We start from the raw sequence: 24,987 nt of genomic DNA on the forward strand, positions 1-24,987 counted from the left end.
TAGGCTACCCTGCCGCCCAGTATAGCATTTTGAATATTAGAAAACAGCTCATGTTTATCAGAGTAAGCTGAGTTATGCTCTCTCTTTCAATTCAATAAAGTTAACCACAACTAAATGTTTTATTTGGACCAGAGAATAAACCACAATAGATTCGTTGTTTCCGGGTACTGCGCGTCCTTCTTTCGTGGCTGCAGGAAACTGTGTTGAGCCCTAAATCTGGTCTCAGACCAGTTTTCTCAACCTTCCCCAGACATCAAGCTGATGCGTAAAACGGTGCCATAAAACCACACACTGATCCGCAGTCAGTACCTTTAGCACCATCTCTAATTTTCCATCGCTGGAGTGCGCTGTCCTCTGTACCGAGTGAATCGAGAGGACGTGTTGATGACGTTTGCAATATCCATTTTGTACATTATTCGCATTTGTTGTCGATTCGGTCGGACTACTGGGTTATAAACACGTATTTTTTTTACAGTTAGCCTTCCAAGGCTAAATAAGAAGGCATCCTGGAAGAAGCGGGTGAACCGAAGATCCCTACGCAGCATGGATTCTATGTAACTCCGGCAAAATGTAATGAGGAGATGACTCCGGGAGAGAAAGATCAACAGGGTACCAACCGTATAGTGTTGGTCAAGAAAATTATCATGAAAGATGGGCCCACGGTATGTGAATTAATCGTCTTTATTTCGGTAGCCTATTGCAACCGGGAATGTAGCCTATAGTATTTGTGTAATGTAACAATGTAACCGATTTCACATAAACTGCCAACGGTGGAGTATCAGCTGTGAGTGCGCCTGCGGTAGCAGCAGGCAATGACATAAGCGGACATTGTGTACTCGAGATACCTTGTGAAAATGAAACGGCTCTGTCAGCCTAAAGTGCGACACATTCTTGCGCTAAAGCTATTACTAATCCGTTTTGAATTGTGGATCAATGTGTTATTAGATGATCAATAATGATAGATGGTTACGTTGGAACGCCTATTGGAAGGACGCGGCCGGTAATATCTCGGGGTAGCGCCTTAAGGCCTATAGCTGCGAAGGAGCTTATTGAAGCCTGTATAATATTGATATGCCGCTGACATTACATAACATCCCCCGGCTTCCCCCCAACGCAAGCTGTTTGCATGATAATTCCATAATCATGTATTCATAGACAGAATGCATTATCATGATAATGTATTGTTTTCAAATTAATATTTGGATAATAGTTGTTGTTGATGATGCTGGCTGTGCTCTAGCCAATAGCCAGCTGTCAGGACCATGGAAGGTGTTACCATGGTGTTACCTTGGAAAGGAAGGATGACCTGGACCAAAAACACAATCACAGATGGCATAAAAAATTTTTTTTAAAGGAAAACATTACATTTTGTACTATCCAGATGTATGATCTTAATTTAATAACAATTTTTGGGAGAATTACCCTACAAAGCAGGCAATGCAAAAGTGTAGTGTATTCAAGGTTTAACAAGGCTTCTGTTATTAGTCTGAGCTATGCATCAAAGTGGATTGAGACATGAATTTTATATTAGGGGTTTTTATTTGTAATTAACACAACTAAATGCTTAGGCCTGACTCTATTTTTCACAACATTGAAAAGCCAGCAGTGATTGAATCGCCATAAAGCCTGGCTACTGTATGTCTAATTCCACAGATTAGGCTTGGTGATCATGACGTGATTTCCACCTTGCATGACAGCGAGCTGAGATGACATCACACTCTCCCCCAGTTCTCACTCATGCATACATATCACATATACACAGACAAACTCAGTGCACTCACTGTCATCAACACGAGGGATAGTAATAGAAGGCCCACCTTCAATCTCTACTGTCATTAAACGGCCATGTCCCAATCTTCCCAAGACTGAAGGCTGCATCACTGTGCTGTGAAGTAGCTAGGGGCCTGTGCTCCCCTATCTCTGCCTTCCTCAAATACCACTGATGGACTCCTTCAGAGGTCCCCACGTGGATGTCTTCAAATAGCAAAGACAGTGACTTATTCACCTTGAAAGAGAAGTGGAGCAGTGGGATTTCTTTCTCTTATTGATTTCGATTTAGACTGATTTAATCTAGATAACCCCATTCAGACAGCATCATTAGACAATAGACTCAGTAAATGGCAGCCTTTTTGAAATGCTGTTGAAAAAATTATCACACTGTGAGAGCTGTTAATTTGGTGGATGTTTTAAAATGAGATCGAACACTGTCTAAAATGGCCACCTTTCTTTCCTGTGTGTTGCAGCCGGGCCATGGCATTGGCAGACCCAGTGTCTCCCATGCTGTTGTGGTCATCTTCCTGGAGTTCTTTGCCTGGGGTCTCCTCACCACTCCCATGCTGACAGTGAGTTCCATCTCCAGCTGGCCTGTCTGTTTTCAGATGTAGGATCTTAATTTGATCACCTTGAAGCAGGACAATACATTTTTTAGTGTATTTGAGGTTTAAATGGCTTCTGAAGTTTGTAAATTCCATTTAGAAATTAGACTTGACTTTCTCTTTATGAAAAATGTATCAACCTCTATAAAATGACCATTCATTATAATTCACATAATTCAAATGTCCTGTTGCTGCAGGATTATCTATCTTATCCATTTTATTGTATCTTATCTATTTTATCTATCTATGCAACATGTAAAGTGTTGGTCCCAAGCGTCATGAGCTGAAATAAAAGATCCCAGAAATGTTCTATATGCACAAATAGCTTTTTTCTCTCAAATGTTGTGCACAAATTTGTTTACAACCCTGTTAGTGAGCATTTCTCCTTTGCCAAGATAATCCATCCACCTGACAGGTGTGGCATATCAAGAAACTGTTTAAACAGCATGATCATGACATATGTGAACCTTTTGCTGGGGACAATAAAAGGACACTCTAAAATGTGCAGTTTTGTCACACAACACCACCGATGACTCAAGTTGAGGGAGTGTGCAATTGGCATGCTGACTGCAGGAATGTTCAACAGAGCAGTTGCCAGATAATTGTAATGTTAATTTCTTTACCATAAGCCGGCTCTGTTATTGTAGAGAATTTGGCAGTACGTCCAACCGGCCTCACAACGGCAGACCGGCTCATACGGCTTCTTCACCAGTGGGATCGTCTGAGGGGGGTGCTGAGGAATATTTCCCTCTGTAATAAAGCCCTTTTGTTGGGAAAAACGAATTATGTTCGGCTGGGTCTCCAAAGCCTACCCATGGCTGTGCCCCTGCCCAGTCATGTGAAATCCATAGATTAGTGCCAAATGCATTTATTTCAATTGACTGATTTCCTTATATGGACTGTACCTCAGTAAAATCTTTGAAATTGTTGCGTTTTATATTTTTGTTCAGTATATCTCTAGCACAGCTATCAACTCTCTCTTGCTCTCTTTCTCACTCTCTCACTGCCTAAGTCTGTCTCTTATTTTCATCCCCATCTGTCTCTTCTAGTCTTCTCTCTGTAGGGTAGGTTTCTTGGCTTGTAAAACTGCTTGTTAAGCACACAGCTGTCTGTGTGTGTGACTATGGTTTCTTGGCAGTTGGCACCCTAGGAGCCCCTTTTTAAAGATCTTTGTGGTTTCTCTGTGGTTTATTTTTGCAGGTTTTACATGAAACGTTTCCACAGCACACATTTCTGATGAATGGCCTTATTCAAGGTGTGAAGGTAAGATATCAGGCATAGAAGTAACTTAAATACAAAAATGTTGTTTGGCAGACTACGAACAGTATATCTCCAAAATAATTAACCAATTACGTAATTTATTGATCACTGCTATGAGGATCACCGTAGAGTTGCATCCCTGAGCGATTGAACAAAAGCAGCATTCTATTTTTTTTTTAAATCTAGTATCTTATTATTTCATAACTAGTGATGTATAAGTTTAATTATAAGTTTATCATATGTCATTTCAGGAGAGCAAAGGGCAGCCATTTTCTTGCTGCTACTTGATTATAATTCAGCTCACTCTCATTTACACTAAAGATCAATGAGGCTTCTCATTACGGGTTCCTGGTAACATGATGTTCTTAACAGAGGCTCCTCCCCCTCTTCACCCTCCTCTGCCACAGGGCCTCCTGTCCTTCATGAGCGCCCCTCTGATTGGTGCCCTGTCAGATGTGTGGGGCAGGCGGTCCTTCCTATTGGTCACTGTGTTCTTCACCTGTGCCCCCATCCCGCTCATGAGACTCAGTCCCTGGTAAGTCCTGCACCTCTCTTCTGACCAAGAAAAAAACACTGCTGTGATTTGGTTCAGTATTCATTGTGTCTTTTGATTTGAATTAAACAATAAGTACATGTAAACAGGGAATCTTGTGTAGTGCTGTTGTAACAGTGCTAGTTTAGATGAAAATATCATATTATCCCACCTATGCACACACTACCATATAGCTGTCTGTTTTAACCATTTCAGTCAGCCTTTCAAATTGGTAAACATTTTGATGCCTGTCAATAGATCTTTAGCTTTAGAGTCTGTAGGAGTGTTTGTTGATCTTATTTGTCAAATATGTGGTGTGGAATGCACTGCCTTGGATGTGACTGACATAATGTTTTCTCCCTCAGGTGGTACTTTGCAGCGATTTCCATGTCAGGGGCTTTCTCTGTCACCTTCTCTGTCATCTTTGCTTATGTCTCTGATGTCACTGAGGAGCATGAAAGAAGCACAGCATACGGACTGGTAAAGAGCTGGTTCAATTTGTATTATGACTTCAGCAGGGATGGGTAACTGATAGGAGTGGGGGCCACAAAACATCTGAACTCATCATGAGGGGCCGCAGTGGTTCATTGTTCTGCGTACCCACATCCATACCTACATATGCAGTCAGAGCCGGCCCTAGACTTTTGAGGGCCATAAGCAAAGTTATTTTTTTGTGGGCCCCCACCTTGCGAGCAAAATATTTTAGCAGCTCCTCCTCTTGAAAGCGGGGCGTAGAGAAAAAGTTAGTTTTGAAACAAGTTTGCTGCAATTCTACACATTTTGCTATGGGGCGGAGAGGAAATTGAGCAATTTTCTAACTAATTTCATGCAATTCTACACATTTTGCAATATGGTGGATAGAAATGTTTTCGGTTTTGAATGTGATATCTGAGTGTGTGACTAACAAAATCAATGGAGCCCCCCAGGCTGGTAATTCTTAATAACTTACCAATCAACAAAATATTTAGCTGACATGGGCTAATTGAGTGACTGTCAGTGATTGACATAACAAGAGGAAAACTGCTGATGCACAACCACATTTTGAAATTGCACCTGGTGTATTCTACTATTCTCACTCTCAACAGTAAGTTTGGCCGCCAGTTGCCCATCCCTGATGTACAGTGTTTTCCTCAGTTGATTGGAGTAAAGGGTAATGGATAATTATATCTTGTCAACTTTCCAATTCTATTTGACAGTTATGTGGGTGAAGATCAAGTTCTGCACTTCTATATGGGTTATGCAATGTGTTCTGTTGTGTTGAATAGATGTTGGTTGTGTCATGTTTTTACAATCCTTCACACAGTGATTTCAGATCTCATGCAGTCCCTTGAGGTCACAGCATGCAGTGTGTCATATGCCATTGAATTCTCTCATCCTTTTCACTTTGTATTTTGCGTCTTGGCGTTGAATGAAGAATAGCATTTATTAACATGAATTACATTTCCTTTGTATAGCTTAACCACTTGTTAAATGTGAAAAATAGCTGCATACATTGGGTCATTGACAGCTATTGGCTCCAATACCATTAAAAAATAATAAATGCACTACAGGACTTCATGGAAAACTGTGACAATTGTTGCTGAGTGGACTATCGTGATTAAATATAAATAGACCTAAAAAAGACTGGTTTAAAACACACCTTGTCATCTGTGTTTTCCTCTAGGTGTCGGCTACGTTTGCAGCCAGCCTGGTGACGAGTCCAGCCATCGGGGCGTACCTGTCCGCGTGTTACGGTGACAACCTGGTGGTGTTGGTGGCTACGCTGGTGGCTCTGGCAGACATCTGCTTCATCCTGCTGGCCGTGCCTGAGTCCCTACCGGAGAAGATGAGACTCAACACCTGGGGAGCACCTATCACCTGGGAGCAGGCAGACCCCTTCCAGGTGAGTGCTCCAGTATTCTATGCCATGCAATACCATGCTATGAGTCAATGAGATCGGTCTGGGATATACTATACGTACATACACGTTAGTAGGCTACCTAGCTTCATCAGTGTTTGTGGCCATTTTGAAAAGCCTTTGGTGTCTCTGTTAGTTTAAAGCCTTTGGTGTCTCTGTTAGTTTAAAGCCTTTGGTGTCTCTGTTAGTTTAAAGCCTTTGGTGTCTCTCTTGTTTGCAGTCGATGAGGAAAGTGGGAAAGGATCCCACAGTTCTTCTCATCTGTATAACCGTGTTCCTGTCCTACCTACCTGAGGCTGGTCAATACTCCAGTTTCTTCCTATATCTTAGACAGGTAAATATCCAACTTGTTCCTAGGGTCGGACTGTATCCAGATTTTCAAATCCTCATACCGTTCTTCTCTCACACCAGGATTTACAGTATTACTGGCTTAGTACAAAAGGGGTCTCCAAAAAAACGCAAAAAAACAATTGGGCATCTATTACCAGAATGCTAACAAAATTAGCACAAGTAAAAGAGGATTTCCATGGAGGCTGCTAGCTAAATATGTGAACGAGTGCAAATGTAAATAAACTAATTGCAAAACATTAGGAAATCCAGCTCATAAAGTTATACATACAGGTAGGAGCATACATATATAAGTAGGATCATACATATACAGGTAGGAGCATAGATATACAGGTAGGAGCATACATATATAGGTAGGATCATACATATACAGGTAGGAGCATAGATATACAGGTAGGAGCATACATATACAGGTAGTAGCATACATATATAGGTAGGAGCATACATATACAGATAGGAGCATACATATATAAGTAGGATCATACATATACAGGTAGGAGCATAGATATACAGGTAGGAGCATACATATACAGGTAGGAGCATACATATATAGGTAGGAGCATACATATATAGGTAGGAGCATACATATACAGGTAGGAGCATACATATATAGGTAGGAGCATACATATATAGGTAGGAGCATACATATATAGGTAGGATCATACATATATAGGTAGGATCATACATATATAGGTAGGAGCATACATATATAGGTAGGATCAAACATATACAGGTAGGAGCATACGCATACATATATAGGTAGGATCATACATATATAGGTAGGAGCATACATATACAGATAGGAGCATACATATATAAGTAGGATCATACATATACAGGTAGGAGCATAGATATACAGGTAGGAGCATACATATACAGGTAGGAGCATACATATATAGGTAGGAGCATACATATATAGGTAGGATCATACATATATAGGTAGGAGCATACATATATAGGTAGGATCAAACATATACAGGTAGGAGCATACGCATACATATATAGGTAGGATCATACATATATAGGTAGGACAATACATATACAGGTAGGATCATACATATATAGGTAGGAGCATACATATACAGGTAGGAGCATACATATACAGTGGGGCAAAAAAGTATTTAGTCAGCCACCAATTGTGCAAGTTCTCCCACTTAAAAAGATGAGAGAGGCCTGTAATTTTCATCATAGGTACACTTCAACTATGAGAAAAACAAAATGAGAAAAAAAAATCCAGAAAATAACATTGTAGGATTTTTAATGAATTTATTTGCAAATTATGGTGGAAAATAAGTATTTGGTCAATAACAAAAGTTTATCTCAATACTTTGTTATATACCCTTTGTTGGCAATGACAGAGGTCAAATGTTTTCTGTAAGTCTTCACAAAGTTCTCACACACTGTTGCTGGTATTTTGGCCCATTCCTCCATGAAGATTCTCCTCTAGAGCAGTGATGTTTTGGGGCTGTTGCTGGGCAACACAGACTTTCAACTCCCTCCAAAAATTTTCTATGGGGTTGAGATCTAGAGGCTGGCTAGGCCACTCCAGGACCTTGAAATGCTTCTTACGAAGCCACTCCTTCGTTGCCCGGGCGGTGTGTTTGGGATCATTGTCATGCTGAAAGACCCAGCCACGTTTCATCTTCAATGCCCTTGCTGATGGAAGGAGGTTTTCACTCAAAATCTCCTGATACATGGCCCCATTCATTCTTTCCTTTACACGGATCAGTCATCCTGGTCCCTTTGCAGAAAAACAGCCCCAAAGCATGATGTTTCCACCCCCATGCTTCACAGTAGGTATGGTGTTCTATGGATGCAACTCAGCATTCTTTGTCCTCCAAACACGATGAGTTGAGTTTTTACCAAAAATTTCTATTTTGGTTTCATCTGACCATATGACATTCTCCCAATCTTCTTCTGGATCATCCAAATACTCTCTAGCAAACTTCAGATGGGCTTGGATATGTACTAGCTTAAGGAGTGGGACACGTCTGGCACTGCAGGATTTGAGTCCCTGGCGGCGTAGTGTGTTACTGATGGTAGGCTTTGTTACTTTGGTCCCAGCTCTCTGCAGTTCATTCACTAGGTCCCCCCGTGTGGTTCTGGGATTTTTGCTCACCGTTCTTGTGATCATTTTGACCACATGGGTTGCGATCTTGCGTGGAGCCCCAGATCGAGGGAGATTATCAGTGGTCTTGTATGTCTTCCATTTCCTAATAATTGCTCCCACAGTTGATTTCTTCAAACCAAGCTGCTTACCTATTGCAGATTCCGTCTTCCCAGCCTGGTGCAGGTCTACAATTTTGTTTCTGGTGTCCTTTGACAGCTCTTTGGTCTTGGCCATAGTGGAGTTTGGAGTGTGACTGTTTGAGGTTGTGGACAGGTGTCTTTTATACTGATAACAAGTTCAAAGAGCTGCCATTAATACAGGTAACGAGTGGAGGACAGAGGAGCCTCTTAAAGAAGAAGTTACAGGTCTGTGAGAGCCAGAAATCTTGCTTGTTTGTAGGTGACCAAATACTTATTTTCCACCATAATTTGCAAATTAATTAATTAAAAATCCTACAATGTGATTTTCTGGAATAGTTGAAGTGTACCTGTGATGAAAATTACAGGCCTCTCTCATCTTTTTAAGTGGGAGGACTTGCACAATTGGTGGCTGACAATACTTTTTTGCCCCACTGTACAGGTAGGACCATACATATACAGGTAGGAGCATACATATACAGGTAGGAGCATACATATATAGGTAGGAGCATATATATATAGGTAGGAGCATACATATATAGGTAGGAGCATAATATATAGGTAGGAGCATTGCACTTCTGTTGTCATCTGATGACAATGAAACTATTTTCTGCCGAATATGTTGCACTAATGTATTTTCGGTGAAGGAAAACAATAGTTACACGTCCCTGATCACTCTTGAAGAAAAAAAAACACTGACTTTCCATATAAAACGTGATCCCTGTCAATACACAGCTGGACGCACCTGCTCGTGCTTTCTCCTGTTGTGCCATTTACAAACAAACACGCGACTGGCTCTACTGTGCTGGGGAACCATGGTAAACGTCATCATGTCAAATAATGTGACGGGTGAAATGAAGAACAGAATCTGCTTTATCTCCTAACAAATTGCACAAGTTGACTACAGGTATTTACTTAAAGTAGCTACAACTAAAAAAAAATGTCTTGTGGTAAATAATTTTGAGAGCCACAGGATGGTTTTTCAATACTATTTCCAAATGACCTGGTATATATGGTATACTGCCAAAGCCTAGTTGTTCCTCTACCTTAGGCAATTAAACACCTGCTCTTCATTTACCCGAGACTGATAAAAACTTCCCTTTAATTTATCTGCGCCATCTGGCAGTAAACATGAGATTGTGGTATTATTATACCCAGCTACGAGTACCCAGCCCCATGTAGATTATCTGTGTGAGTGAGACCTAGCAAACGAACCTCAATATTGTGTGCAGATTGCTAATGAAAACATCCACCTAAAATTCAACACATCAAATCATCTCAACAAGAGATGAAGAACAGTTGAGTTATTTCTGTACAAGGTGTCGTTTACCACAGGTTCAGTTCCTTATAGCTGGGTGACTGTAATCATAGAGATTTCGTTCTTTCGCCCTTCCTTTCCCTTCTACTTGAACAGCTCACTCTCCGTTGAGCACAGTCAAGTGCTTGTCATTAATTGGCTTTAGAGTAAAGAGGGAGACTAATGCCGTTCTCGTTCTGTCTTTCTCCCTTTCTCCCTCTGTCTATTTTATTTCTCAATCTCTATCTCAGGTCATTAACTTTTCATCGGCAACAATCGCAGTGTTCATCGGGGTGGTTGGAATCCTCTCCATCATAGCCCAGGTATGTATCTGGCGCAATACTCCTCCATTTAACTGTCTGTGGGAGACTGCAATGTGTTACTGAACAATCAGTTCTAATCAAGTCTTCGGTTAACATGTGTCAGTTCAAATGAGTTATTGTCCTTTGGAATTGAATCAAGTTCCACGTTTAGATGTAAAGAATGCTGACATTTTTTATTTTCATTATTTAACTAGGCAAGTCAGTTAAGAACAAATTCTTATTTTCAATGACAGCCTAGGAACAGTGGGTTAACTGCCTTGTTCAGGGGCAGAATGACATATTTTTACCTTGTCAGCTCTGGGATTCGATCTTGTAGCCTTTCAGTTATTAGTCCGACGCATGCCCGCTCTAAAAAGGCATTATAATGTAATGTAGCAAATTGTGTAATTCCTATGAATCCAACATTTATGTGTGACTACAATCAATAATAAATACATTAGCTCTTTGTAAAGCACTTTGTAATGACTTCTGATTTTATAAAAACATTAGATTTTTTTTTTTAATGATAATTTTAAAAAATTTATTAATTGTTTGCTTCTTGTTGCAGACACTTATTCTCACAGTCTTGATGAGAACTATTGGAAACAAGAACACGGTCCTTCTGGGACTGGGCTTCCAGATTCTACAGCTGGCCTGGTACGGCTTCGGGTCAGAACCATGGTGGGTCACCTTCAACTCTGTCTGTTGTACTGTGGTTACCTGAGTATTATCAACAGGGCTGGCCTGTACTGTGGCTACCTGAGTAGTATCAACAGGGCTGGCCTGTACTGTGGCTACCTGAGTAGTTTCAACAGGGCTGGCCTGTACTGTGGCTACCTGAGTATTATCAACAGGGCTGGCCTGTACTGTGGCTACCTGAGTAGTATCAACAGGGCTGGCCTGTACTGTGGCTACCTGAGTATTATCAAAAGGGCTGGCCTGTACTGTGGTTACCTGAGTATTATCAACAGGGCTGGCCTGTACTGTGGCTACCTGAGTAGTATCAACAGGGCTGGCCTGTACTGTGGCTACCTGAGTATTATCAACAGGGCTGGCCTGTACTGTGGTACCTGAGTAGTATCAACAGGTCTGGCCTGTACTGTGGCTACCTGAGTATTATCAACAGGGCTGGCCTGTACTGTGGCTACCTGAGTAGTATCAACAGGTCTGGCCTGTACTGTGGCTACCTGAGTATTATCAACAGGGCTGGCCTGTACTGTGGCTACCTGAGTATTATCAACAGGGCTGGCCTGTACTGTGGCTACCTGAGTATTATCAACAGGGCTGGCCTGTACTGTGGCTACCTGAGTATTATCAACAGGGCTGGCCTGTACTGTGGCTGAGTATTATCAACAGGGCTGGCCTGTACTGTGGCTACCTGAGTATTATCAACAGGGCTGGCCTGTACTGTGGCTACCTGAGTATTATCAACAGGGCTGGCCTGTACTGTATGGCCTGTACTGTGGCTACCTGAGTATTATCAACAGGGCTGGCCTGTACTGTGGCTACCTGAGTATTATCAACAGGGCTGGCCTGTACTGTGGCTACCTGAGTATTATCAACAGGGCTGGCCTGTACTGTGGCTACCTGAGTATTATCAACAGGGCTGGCCTGTACTGTGGCTACCTGAGTATTATCAACAGGGCTGGCCTCTGTTGACAGTTAAGTACAGTTAGACAACAGTTAGAACTCACACTATTTTTTTAAATTGTATAAATACAGAATATTACAAGTCCTTGACTGTCCACTTTATTGTTAAAAAAACCTTAATGCAATTATCTCTCTCTTGTTCAAATGAAAAACGATCTAAAAAAAAAAAAGGACGCAAAAGCGAAGGGGAATCGTGATCAGTTTTGTCAGAGGTCACTGAGCGTGCTCAGAGGGGCTGGTCCTGAGGGTGTGGTTACTAGTTCCTATAGCTAAGTGATGTCTCATACTGTATGTGTCTAGATAACCACTGTCTCCTCTCTGTGTAGGATGATGTGGGCTGCAGGTGCAGTAGCAGCCATGTCTAGTATCACCTTTCCTGCAGTGAGTGCCCTGGTGTCTCGCAGTGCAGACCCAGATAAGCAAGGTAAGACATTCCCTTTATATCTCTTTTCTATATGTACTTCATCCATTTGTCCTGCTCTAAGATATTCCCTTCATGTAATCTGTCTGTTTGTCCTGCTCTAAGATATTCCCTTTATGTAATATGTCTGTTTGTCCTGCTCTAAAATATTCCCTTCATGTAATCTGTCTGTTTGTCCTGCTGTAAGATATTCCCTTTATGTAATCTGTCTGTTTGTCCTGCTCTAAGATATTCCCTTTATGTAATCTGTCTGTTTGTCCTGCTCTAAAATATTCCCTTCATATAATCTGTCTGTTTGTCCTGCTCTAAAATATTCCCTTTATGTAATATGTCTGTTTGTCCTGCTCTAAGATATTCCCTTCATGTAATCTGTCTGTTTGTCCTGCTCTAAGATATTCCCTTCAAATAATCTGTCTGTTTGTCCTGCTCTAAGATATTCCCTTCATATAATCTGTCTGTTTGTCCTGCTCTAAGATATTCCCTTCATATAATCTGTCTGTTTGTCCTGCTCTAAGATATTCCCTTCATATAATCTGTCTGTTTGTCCTGCTCTAAAATATTCCCTTCATATAATCTGTCTGTTTGTCCTGCTCTAAAATATTCCCTTCATATAATCTGTCTGTTTGTCCTGCTCTAAGATATTCCCTTCATATAATCTGTCTGTTTGTCCTGCTCTAAGATATTCCCTTCATATAATCTGTCTGTTTGTCCTGCTCTAAGATATTCCCTTCATGTAATCTGTCTGTTTGTCCTGCTCTAAAATATTCCCTTCATGTAATCTGTCTGTTTGTCCTGCTCTAAAATATTCCCTTCATGTAATCTGTCTGTTTGTCCTGCTCTAAAATATTCCCTTCATGTAATCTGTCTGTTTGTCCTGCTCTAAAATATTCCCTTCATGTAATCTGTCTGTTTGTCCTGCTCTAAAATATTCCCTTCATGTAATCTGTCTGTTTGTCCTGCTCTAAAATATTCCCTTCATGTAATCTGTCTGTTTGTCCTGCTCTAAAATATTCCCATTAATCTGTCTGTTTGTCCTGCTAAAATATTCTTCATGTCTGTTTTTGTCCTGCTCTAAGATATTCCCTTCATGTAATCTGTCTGTTTGTCCTGCTCTAAGATATTCCCTTCATGTAATCTGTCTGTTTGTCCTGCTCTAAGATATTCCCTTCATGTAATCTGTCTGTTTGTCCTGCTCTAAGATATTCCCTTTATGTAATCTGTCTGTTTGTCCTGCTGTAAGATATTCCCTTCATGTAATCTGTCTGTTTGTCCTGCTGTAAGATATTCCCTTTATGTAATCTGTCTGTTTGTCCTGCTCTAAAATATTCCCTTCATGTAATCTGTCTGTTTGTCCTGCTCTAAGATATTCCCTTCATGTAATCTGTCTGTTTGTCCTGCTCTAAAATATTCCCTTCATATAATCTGTCTGTTTGTCCTGCTCTAAAATATTCCCTTCATATAATCTGTCTGTTTGTCCTGCTCTAAAATATTCCCTTTATGTAATCTGTCTGTTTGTCCTGCTCTAAAATATTCCCTTCATGTAATCTGTCTGTTTGTCCTGCTCTAAGATATTCCCTTCATATAATCTGTCTGTTTGTCCTGCTCTAAGATATTCCCTTCATGTAATCTGTCTGTTTGTCCTGCTCTAAGATATTCCCTTCATATAATCTGTCTGTTTGTCCTGCTCTAAGATATTCCCTTTATGTAATCTGTCTGTTTGTCCTGCTCTAAGATATTCCCTTTATGTAATCTGTCTGTTTGTCCTGCTCTAAGATATTCCCTTTATGTAATCTGTCTGTTTGTCCTGCTCTAAGATATTCCCTTCATGTAATCTGTCTGTTTGTCCTGCTCTAAGATATTCCCTTTATGTAATCTGTCTGTTTGTCCTGCTCTAAAATATTCCCTTCATATAATCTGTCTGTTTGTCCTGCTCTAAGATATTCCCTTCATATAATCTGTCTGTTTGTCCTGCTCTAAGATATTCCCTTCATATAATCTGTCTGTTTGTCCTGCTCTAAGATATTCCCTTCATATAATCTGTCTGTTTGTCCTGCTCTAAGATATTCCCTTTATGTAATCTGTCTGTTTGTCCTGCTCTAAGATATTCCCTTCATGTAATCTGTCTGTTTGTCCTGCTCTAAGATATTCCCTTCATATAATCTGTCTGTTTGTCCTGCTCTAAGATATTCCCTTCATATAATCTGTCTGTTTGTCCTGCTCTAAGATATTCCCTTCATGTAATCTGTCTGTTTGTCCTGCTCTCTTCGGTACCATCTTTCTTCCTTTGCCCCCTCCGTTGTCATTTTTAAAGTAAATCAGTATGAAAAATATGTTTACTGACATTTTCCATTAAGACACACCACAGTACTGCACATTGCACAGTACTGCAAGTTGCTAGAGGCGTCATTACAGACCCTGGTTCTATCCCAGGCTGTATTACAACTGGGCTGTGATCGGAAGTCCCATAATAGGACGGTGCACATTTGGCCCATCGTTGTCCGGGTTAGGGGAGGGGTAGGCCGTTATTGTAAAAGAAGAATTTGTTCTTAACTGACTTGCCTAGTTAAATAAAAATATCCTATGGTTATCATTTGACTTTGTTCTTAAAACAATGTCTCATGGATGTTTATGTATCTGTATGCTGTATCCTCTGTGATGTCATGCTGTTCTGCCCAGGGACCACAGGTACTCATGGTCCCTGAAAAATAAATGTATAACCTGTCTCTCCTCAGGTCTGGTTCAGGGGATGATCACTGGTATCCGAGGCCTGTGTAACGGTCTGGGCCCGGCGCTGTACGGACTTATCTTCTTCATGTTTAACGTAGAGCTGAACACAATCGATCCCATCCAGGGAGAGTACCCCATCGACCCTTTACCTGTTAACCCCCCGACTGAGGTAAATGAATCACCATCACCAATAACATCTTCATTGTGGATCTAGTATAGGCATACTTTATATAGCTGTATACATTTCTGTCTCATTTAACTTTAAAACATGTTTCTTCCTAAGTAGGCCCTTGCAATCTTCCCGTTGCCATATTCCTTTATCGTTCTGTTTCTTTATTCAGAGATGGGTTATATTCTTTGTGTTGTATGAATGTCAAATTAAGTTCCTACAGAAAAATGAAGTTCTGTATCTATAATACCGTGTCTCTCTCCATACAGAAATCCTTGATCCCCGGCCCTCCCTTCCTGCTGGGCTCATGCACGGTGGTGGTGGCCTTCCTGGTAGCCTTGTTTATCCCTGAGAACACCGAACCTCCTGTGGTGACCTGCGCTGACGCCAAGGATACCTCCATGCTAGCCGGCGTCCACATCAACACCCCGTTACCGGGCAGCGACGAGGACACGCCAGCCCCGACCAGCGACGAGGACTTTGAGCCCCTCCTGCAGGACAGCTTTGTGTGACTGAGGGAGGGCAGCAGGCCCCTCCTGCAGGACAGCGTTGTATGACTGAGGGAGGGGAGCAGGCCCCTCCTGCAGGACAGCGTTGTGTGACTGAGGAAGGGCAGCAGGTGGCTCCTGCAGGACAGCGTTGTATGACTGAGGGAGGGCAGCAGGTGGCTCCTGCAGGACAGCGTTGTATGACTGAGGGAGGGCAGCAGGTCCCTCCTACAGGACAGCGTTGTATGACTGAGGGAGGATGGAGGGCAGCAGGCGGCTTTGGTATTATTACACCCATCTACGGGTACCACGCCCCCCATGTAGCCTACATATCCCCAACGGAGGAGAGGGAGAGAGGCCTAGCTAACAAACCTCAATATTCTGTGCAACTCTGCACTGCACAACCAACCATTCCCCGCCCCTGTCCCATAAAAAATAATTTTTATTTTTATTTTTTAGCTGGATTGGATTTGCTGTTTATGATGTAGTGATCTTACAGGGGATGCTTTTTTTTGGGGGGGGGGACCTCTAAGGACCTCTAAGTTTTAATTCTGAAGGGAGCGACAGCGAAGATGGCGGACCCAGCGGGCAAAAGTGGTTACTGGTTGGTATCTGGTGCCATTTCAACCAGGTTTGCCCGCTGGGTAGATTGAGTTGTTCAATAGAGGTAGAAGGGAAAGAGCTTGCTGTGCCCGGCATCTTATTGCTTTAACGCATCTTCAAGCTCAGCATTTACTGTAGCCCACACCTAATGGTACCTCAACACAAGGAGGCTTGAACCGAGTCTGTGAAATGCAAGGAGATATGTGCCAGTAGTCAGTCAACAAAATATTTACTTAGAAAGCTTGTTCACTATGAGCAGCCATAAGATTACGACATTATAAAATGGATGAGATGTATACTGTAAGTCCGATATTTCATGGGAGCTTCTGTTTACAAGCCTTACAGCAACTCATATCATTCAGAGAGCAGTTATCATATCATTGTCTTATAACTGGTGGGTAAACATGGGAGATTAGGATGATAGGATATTTGACATAGGAAGATAAGATCTTGGTGTAATTTTTACTCCCAAGATCTCAACTTCTCACTTTATTGTGCAGAGTTTTGGTACTTGAACCACTGGTCCTAGAGTAACTGCTAAAAGTGTTTCTGTATAGTGAGAACTATTTAAGATAGACTGGATGTGGCCTCCTGTCAGTAGGAGGCAGTGCTGAGGTGTGGATGCCATTAGGTTATGGTTGTCATGGTTTTATGCAGTGCTCTGCAGTTTCTGTTCAGTCTGTGAAATCTTGATTGCTACTGTACTAAAAAGGGTTTTTATCTTAAAATATATGAGGTATTTTATTTATATTATCCATACTGTAAAAATGATATTGCTAATGTTCTGCAACATATTGACAGAAATGTCTAGGCTACTCTGGTAGGAATAATAATGTATTTAACTTAGAGAAACAAGTTTTTACTGGTTTTCTTTTTGTAATTTTTGGGAGAATTTTTTTAATTTTTTTTTTTTTTTTTTTTAGTATAACCTTACCCTGAAATATATGATGGGGCGGATTTTTTTGTGTGTGTGTTTTTTTTGTTGTTGTGTGTGTGTGTGTGTGGGGGGGGTCAAAATGTCAAGTTGAGACTTTCAATCATTGTTTATTTTCTTTCACTAAATATGACCCAGTGTTGCAAGCTACCTCAGCTTTAAAAATTACTTATTTTGAAGTCTGATTTTAACGCAAAACTATCGTTATCTCAAAAAGTTTTCACCTCCCAAGAGTAAAACTTCACTAACCCGGGGATTATAAAATGTAAATTAAGAGAAAGCAATTTGACCTGATCAAATCCATTAGGGGCACATTTTTATTGTACATAATGATTATTTTCTGTGAGGTTGTCACAATGTGTAAATGTTCATATTTTATATGTACATACTGTATTGAATTAAAGGTATTAGCCTGTATACCTACAGGTTAGGCTTTTAAAACTAATATTTACCCCCAATGAACAACAACACCAAGTTGTTTTCCCTAATGTGAATGAGGAAGTAGTTTGTCAAGACCTACCTACAGCTGTATGTAAAGGTACTCAATACCGTGTCAAGTTGAGTATGTACTGAAGGAGATTCCTGTTTGGATGCATAATGCATGAATAGTGACTAGCTGTCCATGGATCTTTTTAAGAGTAGAGTATTAGAAAGCTCACAAAATGTGTTGTACCTGGATGTGAACTTTTAAAAGTATTTATATTCCCCAAAAAGTGGCTATGGGGACAGAAAGACACAGCTACACATGTCTTCCTGTCTGTCTCTGAAATGAAACGATAAACAATATATTAGGTATACAGTTGATTGGTTGTGCTCAGACAGAGATTGTGAGTGCTTCTGCTTTCCCCTGATGGTTTGCCAGTCATTTCCTTGTTCTCTAAGGTACATGTACGCAGGTTCCTATCAGCGAGGGAAATGATTGAAGTGAGCAGGAGAAGGTAAAGCTTCCTATCTGTCACCTCCAACCCCAATCCTGTTGTGAAGTATTTTGACCAAGAATCCATAAATTGATGTCAGAAGGTCAACAGCTACTTTCAGTCAGTGACTGTTGTTGAATTTCCTCTAGTGTAATATTGTACCCGCCTGTAAGAGTAAAAAGGAATTATTAGTATTATGAATTCTATGATGAAGACTATTGTATATGTTATGGAAAAGTATGGTTACAATTCATATCTCTAGGACTGATATATTTTGGGAACATGTTTAGAACTTCGTTGCCCTGAAATGCAACTCATGAAGTATTTTTCTAATTTTGTGTAACATGATGATTTTGTTGTCATAGTTACACATCAACTTCAGAGTTTTGTTTGTATGATGAGGATTTATAACTGAGACAACACATTCCACCATGTGCTCTTTATGTCTGTATCTTCACCCAGCATCTCTGAGAGGATTATTATACAAACGTGCCTAACAAGTGAACATGTTCATTTCTGAAGATAAGACAAATGACTATAGCTTTGTCTCAAACTGGCACCCTATTCCCTTATTAATGCACTCATTTTGACCAGGATCCATTGACCAGGGCCTGTTGACCAGGGCCCCATCGGGTTTTGGTCAAAACTATTGCACTATATAGAGAATAGGGTGCCATTTGGGATGCGGACTAACAGTGTCCATGAAGTGGAAGTTATTGCTCATGATAACCCAAACAAATGGAATATACACGGGCTATGTATATATACCTCTTAAGTCTTGTCTTGGGAAAAATGAATAAAAGGTTGAATTGTAATAATAAAAAAACATGACCGAAGTCAAGTAATGTAACCTATTTTAATGCTATTCATATTTTGATCACATGGTGGCGGTGTTGTGCTGTGTACTTTCCCAATAGAAATCAAGATGGAAGATTTGAGCTGTGAGTGGGCAGGGCAGGCTGGCGTTTATTTGGATGAGTCTTGTCCAGGAGGCAGAGCTTAGCTACAGTCAAAATTGTCTATATTGTAAAAATGTATGAAAACAAACATTTAGCTTTTGTCTTAAATTAAAATTAAAAATAAAAGGTTAGGGTTAGCATTAGGATGGTGGAAAAAGTACTCAATTGTCATACTTGAGTAAAATTAAAGATACCTTTAATAGGAAATTACTCAAGTAAAAGTGAAAGTCACCCAGTAATTTACGACTTGAGTAAAAGTCAAATATACTTAAGTATCAAAAGTATAAAACATTTCAAATTCCTTATTTTAAGCAAACCAGACAGCACCATTTTCTTCTTAAAAAAATAAATACAAAAATAAATCATTACGGCTAGCCAGGGTCACGCTCCAACACTCAGACATAATTTACAAATGAAGCATGTGTTTAGTGAGTCAGGCAGATCAGAGGCAGTAGGGATGACCAGGGATGTTCTCTTGATAAGTGTGTGTGAATTAGACCATTTTCCTGTCCTGTTAAGCATTCAAAATGTAATGAGTACATTTGGGAGTCAGGGAAAATGTATGGACTAATAAGGACATTTCCTTTAGGAATGTAGTGAAGTAAAAGTTTGTCAAATATAAACAAGTAAAGTACAAAAAATGAATATAAAATATAAAAATACTTGAATGTACTACTTAAGTAATTTACACCACTGGTGACAGCTTTCTCTCTCTCTCCCTCTCTCTCTCTCTCTCTCTCTCTCTCTCTCTCTCTCTTCACGTGTTTCCATGGTGACCACAGGTCATATAAGGCAGCAAAAGACTCTTAGCAGCTGGAAACACCCTACAGACACTTTTTCTGTCATCACTTTTTCTCTTCACAATAAATCGTGAATGTTTTTATCACAATTCTTAATTCATCCTTATAGGATGTAAGAGTTAAATGCAAACACTGTAAATTAAAATGTATTTTCTGAAGGATTATAGTTAAGCAATTCTGTATTCGACCGGCAGAATAAAAACTGAAGTTTAAGCATAGGGTTTGTGGTTAGGTTTAAGAACAAGGGTCAGATTAAGTTTAAGGCAAAGGCATTAAAGTTAACACCTGCCGCCATTCATTTCCTGCCGGTTAAATATACAATACCTATAGTTAATACATCCAAACTTAGCATTGAACCACAACTGAATCCCTATAGGTATATGTTATCAACAATGCAGATCAATCTTCAGTGCTATGCTCTTAGAAAAAGGGTTCCATAAAGGTTCCTGGCTGTCCCCATAGGAGAACCATTTTTGGGTTCCATGTAAACTCAGCAAAAAAATAAACGCCCTCTCACTGTCAACTGCGTTTATTTTCATCAAATTGATCAGAAATACAGTGTAGACATTGTTAATGTTGTAAATGGCTATTGTAGCTGGAAACGTCTGATTTAAAAAAAAAAAATGGAATATCTACATAGGCGTACAGAGGCCCATTATCAGCAACCATCACTCCTGTGTTCCAAAGGCCTGTTGTGTTAGCTAATCCAAGTTTATCGTTTTAAAACGCTAATTGATCATTAGAAAATCATTTTGCAATTATGTTAGCACAGCTGAAAACTGTAGTTCTGATTAAATAAGCAATAAAACTGAGAGTAGATGAGTATCTGGAACATCAGCATTTGTGGGTTTGATTACAGGCTCAAAATGGCCAACAGCAAATTCTTTCTTCTGAGACTCGTCAGTCTATTGTTGTTCTGAGAAATGAAGGCTATTCCATGCGAGAATTTGCCAAGAAGCTGACGATCTCGTACAACGCCTGTGTACTACTCCCTTCACAGAACAGCGCAAACTGGCTCTAACCAGAATAGAAAGAGGAGTGGGGGGCCCCGGTGCACAACCTAGCAAGAGGACAAGTACATTAAAGTGTCTAGTTTGAGAAACAGACTCCTCACAAGTCCTCAACTGGCAGCTTCATTAAATAGTAACCCGAAAACACCAGTGTCAACGTCAACAGTGAAGAGGCGACTCCGGGATGCTGGCCTTCTAGGCAGAGTTGCAAAGAAAAAGCAATTTCTCAGACTGGCCAATTAAAACAAAAGATTAAACTGGGCAAAATAACACAGACACTGGACAGAGGAACTCTGCCTAGAAGGCCAGCATCCCGGAGTTGCCTCTTCACTGTTGATCTTGGATTAGCTAACACAACGTGCCATTGGAACACAGGAGTGATGGTTGCTGATAATGGGCCTCTGTACGCCTATGTAGATATTCCATTAAAACTCATCCGTTTCCAGCTATAATAGTAATTTAGAATGTTAAAAATGTCTACACTGTATTTCTGATAAATGTTATGTTATTTTAATGTACAGAAAATGTGCTTTTCTTTCAAAAACAAGGACATTTCTAAGTGACCCCAAACTTTTGAACGGTAGTGTACGTCACTACCTTATCTGCTTAAATAAAATACAAAATAGAAGCTACCAAGAAGGAGATCACAGAGGTTATTTTTAATGAGTGCATTACATAAGTGACTAGTTTGCATCAACTACCTCAACTAAAACCCCAGAAAAAGTTTTTGTCAGAAAATGTTGGTTTCGAATTACGACTTTCTGGCATGTTTGCCTCGTGATTTGTTGGGAAAGTTGCCCAAGCCAAACATTTTTTTTTCCTTCATCAAAGTTGCCAAAAGAGTCATTGAAAGTAGACCCTAGTCACTGTTGCCTAGGGTGGGGTTTTGAGACTACTAAGTCTGGGATAATTACACAGCCAAAGACTTCAGCTGGAAACCCCAACCTGGCTCTGTGTTGTAGTAATAACCATAGGGCAGAGGGAGAGCGTGAGGGTGAGGAGAGAGGGAGTCAACGAGAGAAAGAGAGTTTCTCAGCCTAGCCACTATATCTCTCTCGCTCTCTCTTTGACTTTCTCTCTCTGTGTCTTTCTCCCTTTCTCTCTCTCTCTCTCTCTCTCTCTCTCTCTCTCCTTTTCTTTCTCTCTCTCTGTCTCTCTTTCTGTCACTTTCTGTCACTTTCTATCTCTCTCTCTGTCTCTGTCTCTGTCTCTGTCTCTCTCTCTCTCTCTCTCTCTCTCTCAATTCAATTCAATTCAATTCAATTCAAGGGGCTTTATTGGCATGGGAAACATGTGTTAACATTGCCAAAGCAAGTGAAGTAGATAATATACCAAATGAAATAAACAATAAAAATTAACAGTAAACATTACACATACAGAAGTTTCAAAACAATAAACATTACAAATGTCATATTAAGTATATATACAGTGTTGTAACGATGTACAAATGGTTAAGGGTACACAAGGGAAAATAAATTAGCATAAATATGGGTTGTATTTACAATGGTGTTTGTTCTTCACTGGTTGCCCTTTTCTTGTGGCAACAGGTCTCTCTCTCCCCCTCTACGTCTCTCTCTCTTAATGACTTCAGGTCGCAGAGACAGGACCCCTCTTAAATAATGTAAATGTCTCAGGTCTTTGGGGAGTGTGCTGTTAGAGAAAGGAGGGCAGCTCGTATAATTACTGTTGCCATTTCTGGCTCACAGTGCATCAAACCAATTTCAAAAGGGATGCTTGTGCTTTTTTCGTTTATACCATATCCGTTTCAATTACCATTTGACCTGTTAGGAGTCTGTTGCTTGAAAGAGATAAACTCTTGTTGAAGAAAGTTGTCCTTCTGAAGTAGATGTTGATGAGTGTGTACTACTTAAGTTGCTTATTTTGTTGTTGCAGTAGTGACTTTTTGCAGATAGTTTCAAGTTCAAAACAACTGCCCTTTCTCATTCCATTCCCATCTACCTTCTTACCCACAAGTCTCTTTATTACCTGACAGTACATGGCCCTTTTGTCACATATAATCAAACACTGTCTACTCTCTTATGGAAATGATTGGCCAACAGGAAATGTTTTATTTTAGAGCAGCTGCTGTTTCTCATGAGAGGGCAGATGGAAATCAAACAAAACAAGTTAAACATTCTAAGGTGTTTGAGTAGGACGGAATGAAAATAAAAATGGCTTGGTTTGGATTCAATTACAGAACCTGAATGTGTGTTTAGAAGGAAACCAGATGGCCATGGGGAGGAGTATTACCAGGGTCTGGTCTGGACCCCTCAAGACCCTCGCAGATAAGGACATCACCCTCAGATACCAGAGGAAAGGGAGAGGAAGAGAGGAGGAGGAGGAGGGGGGGGTCATAAACAGATTCCAGTACAGTATCCTGGAAAAGTGTTTCATTTCATTGCAGGTTAGCCATTCCTCTCCCAGCTAGCACATTTGGTTCCATGGACGTCGTGGGAACGCACGTTCTTGTTTTCCCTTTGGTTATGGGAACGTTTCCCCCTGATAAAACTGAACGTTTTTTAAACATTCTGAGAACGGAAGTTAGCATTTTTGCTGTTCTGGGAACATACATTTTGAGTAAAAAAGAAAGAAAAAGAACATGGCATGCTCCATCCTGGTGGCGTAGTGCACTAATTCTGTGGATAGAGAACAGGAGGTCATAGGTTTGAATCTCACTGACACCGTGTTTCATTTCCCTGTGTCCTATCTGTGCTTGGAGTTCTAAACAGTTGCAGGGAGGTTCTGAGAATGCAGCTGCATTCCCTGAAAGTTTTCCCGGAAGGTTTAAACTGATAAGTTATTTGAAGGTAAAAAAGGTTCTGAGAACATGTTTCAATAAGACTTTAAATAACACTGCTAGTTTAGGTTAACTGTTTAGAACTCTAAGCACAGATAGGACACAGGGAAATGATTTTGATTAGGCATTAAACACAGTGTCAGTGAGATTCAAACTAGAATATTCAAATTAGAATATTATGAGCTAGTTGGGTATCCTGCACCATTCTCTAAGAAACACATGGTTATTAGAATATTATGAGCTAGTTGGGTATCCTGCACCATTCTCTAAGAAACACATGGTTATTAGAATATTATGAGCTAGTTGGGTATCCTGCACCATTCTCTAAGAAACACATGGTTATTAGAATATTATGAGCTAGTTGGGTATCCTGCACCATTCTCTAAGAAACACATGGTTATTAGAATATTATGAGCTAGTTGGGTATCCTGCACCATTCTCTAAGAAACACATGGTTAGTAGAATATTATGAGCTAGTTGGGTATCCTGCACCATTCTCTAAGAAACACATGGTTATTAGAATATTATGAGCTAGTTGGGTATCCTGCACCATTCTCTAAGAAACATATGGTTATTAGAATATTATGAGCTAGTTGGGTATCCTGCACCATTCTCTAAGAAACACATGGTTATTAGAATATTATGAGCTAGTTGGGTATCCTGCACCATTCTCTAAGAAACACATGGTTATTAGAATATTATGAGCTAGTTGGGTATCCTGCACCATTCTCTAAGAAACACATGGTTATTAGAATATTATGAGCTAGTTGGGTATCCTCCACCATTCTCTAAGAAACATATGGTTATTAGAATATTATGAGCTAGTTGGGTATCCTGCACCATTCTCTAAGAAACACATGGTTATTAGAATATTATGAGCTAGTTGGGTATCCTGCACCATTCTCTAAGAAACACATGGTTATTAGAATATTATGAGCTAGTTGGGTATCCTCCACCATTCTCTAAGAAACACATGGTTATTAGAATATTATGAGCTAGTTGGGTATCCTGCACCATTCTCTAAGAAACACATGGTTATTAGAATATTATGAGCTAGTTGGGTATCCTGCACCATTCTCTAAGAAACACATGGTTATTAGAATATTATGAGCTAGTTGGGTATCCTGCACCATTCGCTAAGAAACACATGGTTATTAGAATATTATGAGCTAGTTGGGTATCCTGCACCATTCTCTAAGAAACACATGGTTATTAGAATATTATGAGCTAGTTGGGTATCCTGCACCATTCTCT

The 24,987-nt window shown here is 40.3% G+C and overlaps 1 protein-coding gene across 2 annotated transcripts; it reads left to right on the plus strand.

The window, feature by feature from the left end:
- The first annotated feature begins 320 nt into the window (after positions 1–320).
- LOC112257408 (hippocampus abundant transcript 1 protein-like) lies at positions 321–17,314 on the plus strand. Of its 2 annotated transcripts, XR_006084031.1 has the most exons (13): positions 321–662; positions 2,244–2,342; positions 3,576–3,638; positions 4,043–4,170; positions 4,533–4,647; positions 5,831–6,049; positions 6,285–6,398; positions 10,208–10,279; positions 10,827–10,939; positions 12,235–12,332; positions 15,062–15,225; positions 15,495–15,889; positions 15,935–17,314. XR_006084031.1 is itself a non-coding variant. In XM_042326588.1 (12 exons), exons 1-12 carry the CDS (start codon positions 582–584, stop codon positions 15,735–15,737), a joined length of 1,509 nt encoding a protein of 502 aa, XP_042182522.1. In that variant the 5' UTR covers positions 321–581; the 3' UTR covers positions 15,738–17,313. The 2 variants fall into 2 exon arrangements, 1 of the variants encoding a protein (XP_042182522.1); XM_042326588.1 differs by having other exon boundaries at positions 15,495–17,313.
- Positions 17,315–24,987: the final 7,673 nt, after the last annotated feature.

This window comes from Oncorhynchus tshawytscha, linkage group LG09 (assembly GCF_018296145.1).
Source record: "Oncorhynchus tshawytscha isolate Ot180627B linkage group LG09, Otsh_v2.0, whole genome shotgun sequence".
In the NCBI taxonomy this organism is placed as follows: Eukaryota; Metazoa; Chordata; class Actinopteri; order Salmoniformes; family Salmonidae; genus Oncorhynchus; species Oncorhynchus tshawytscha.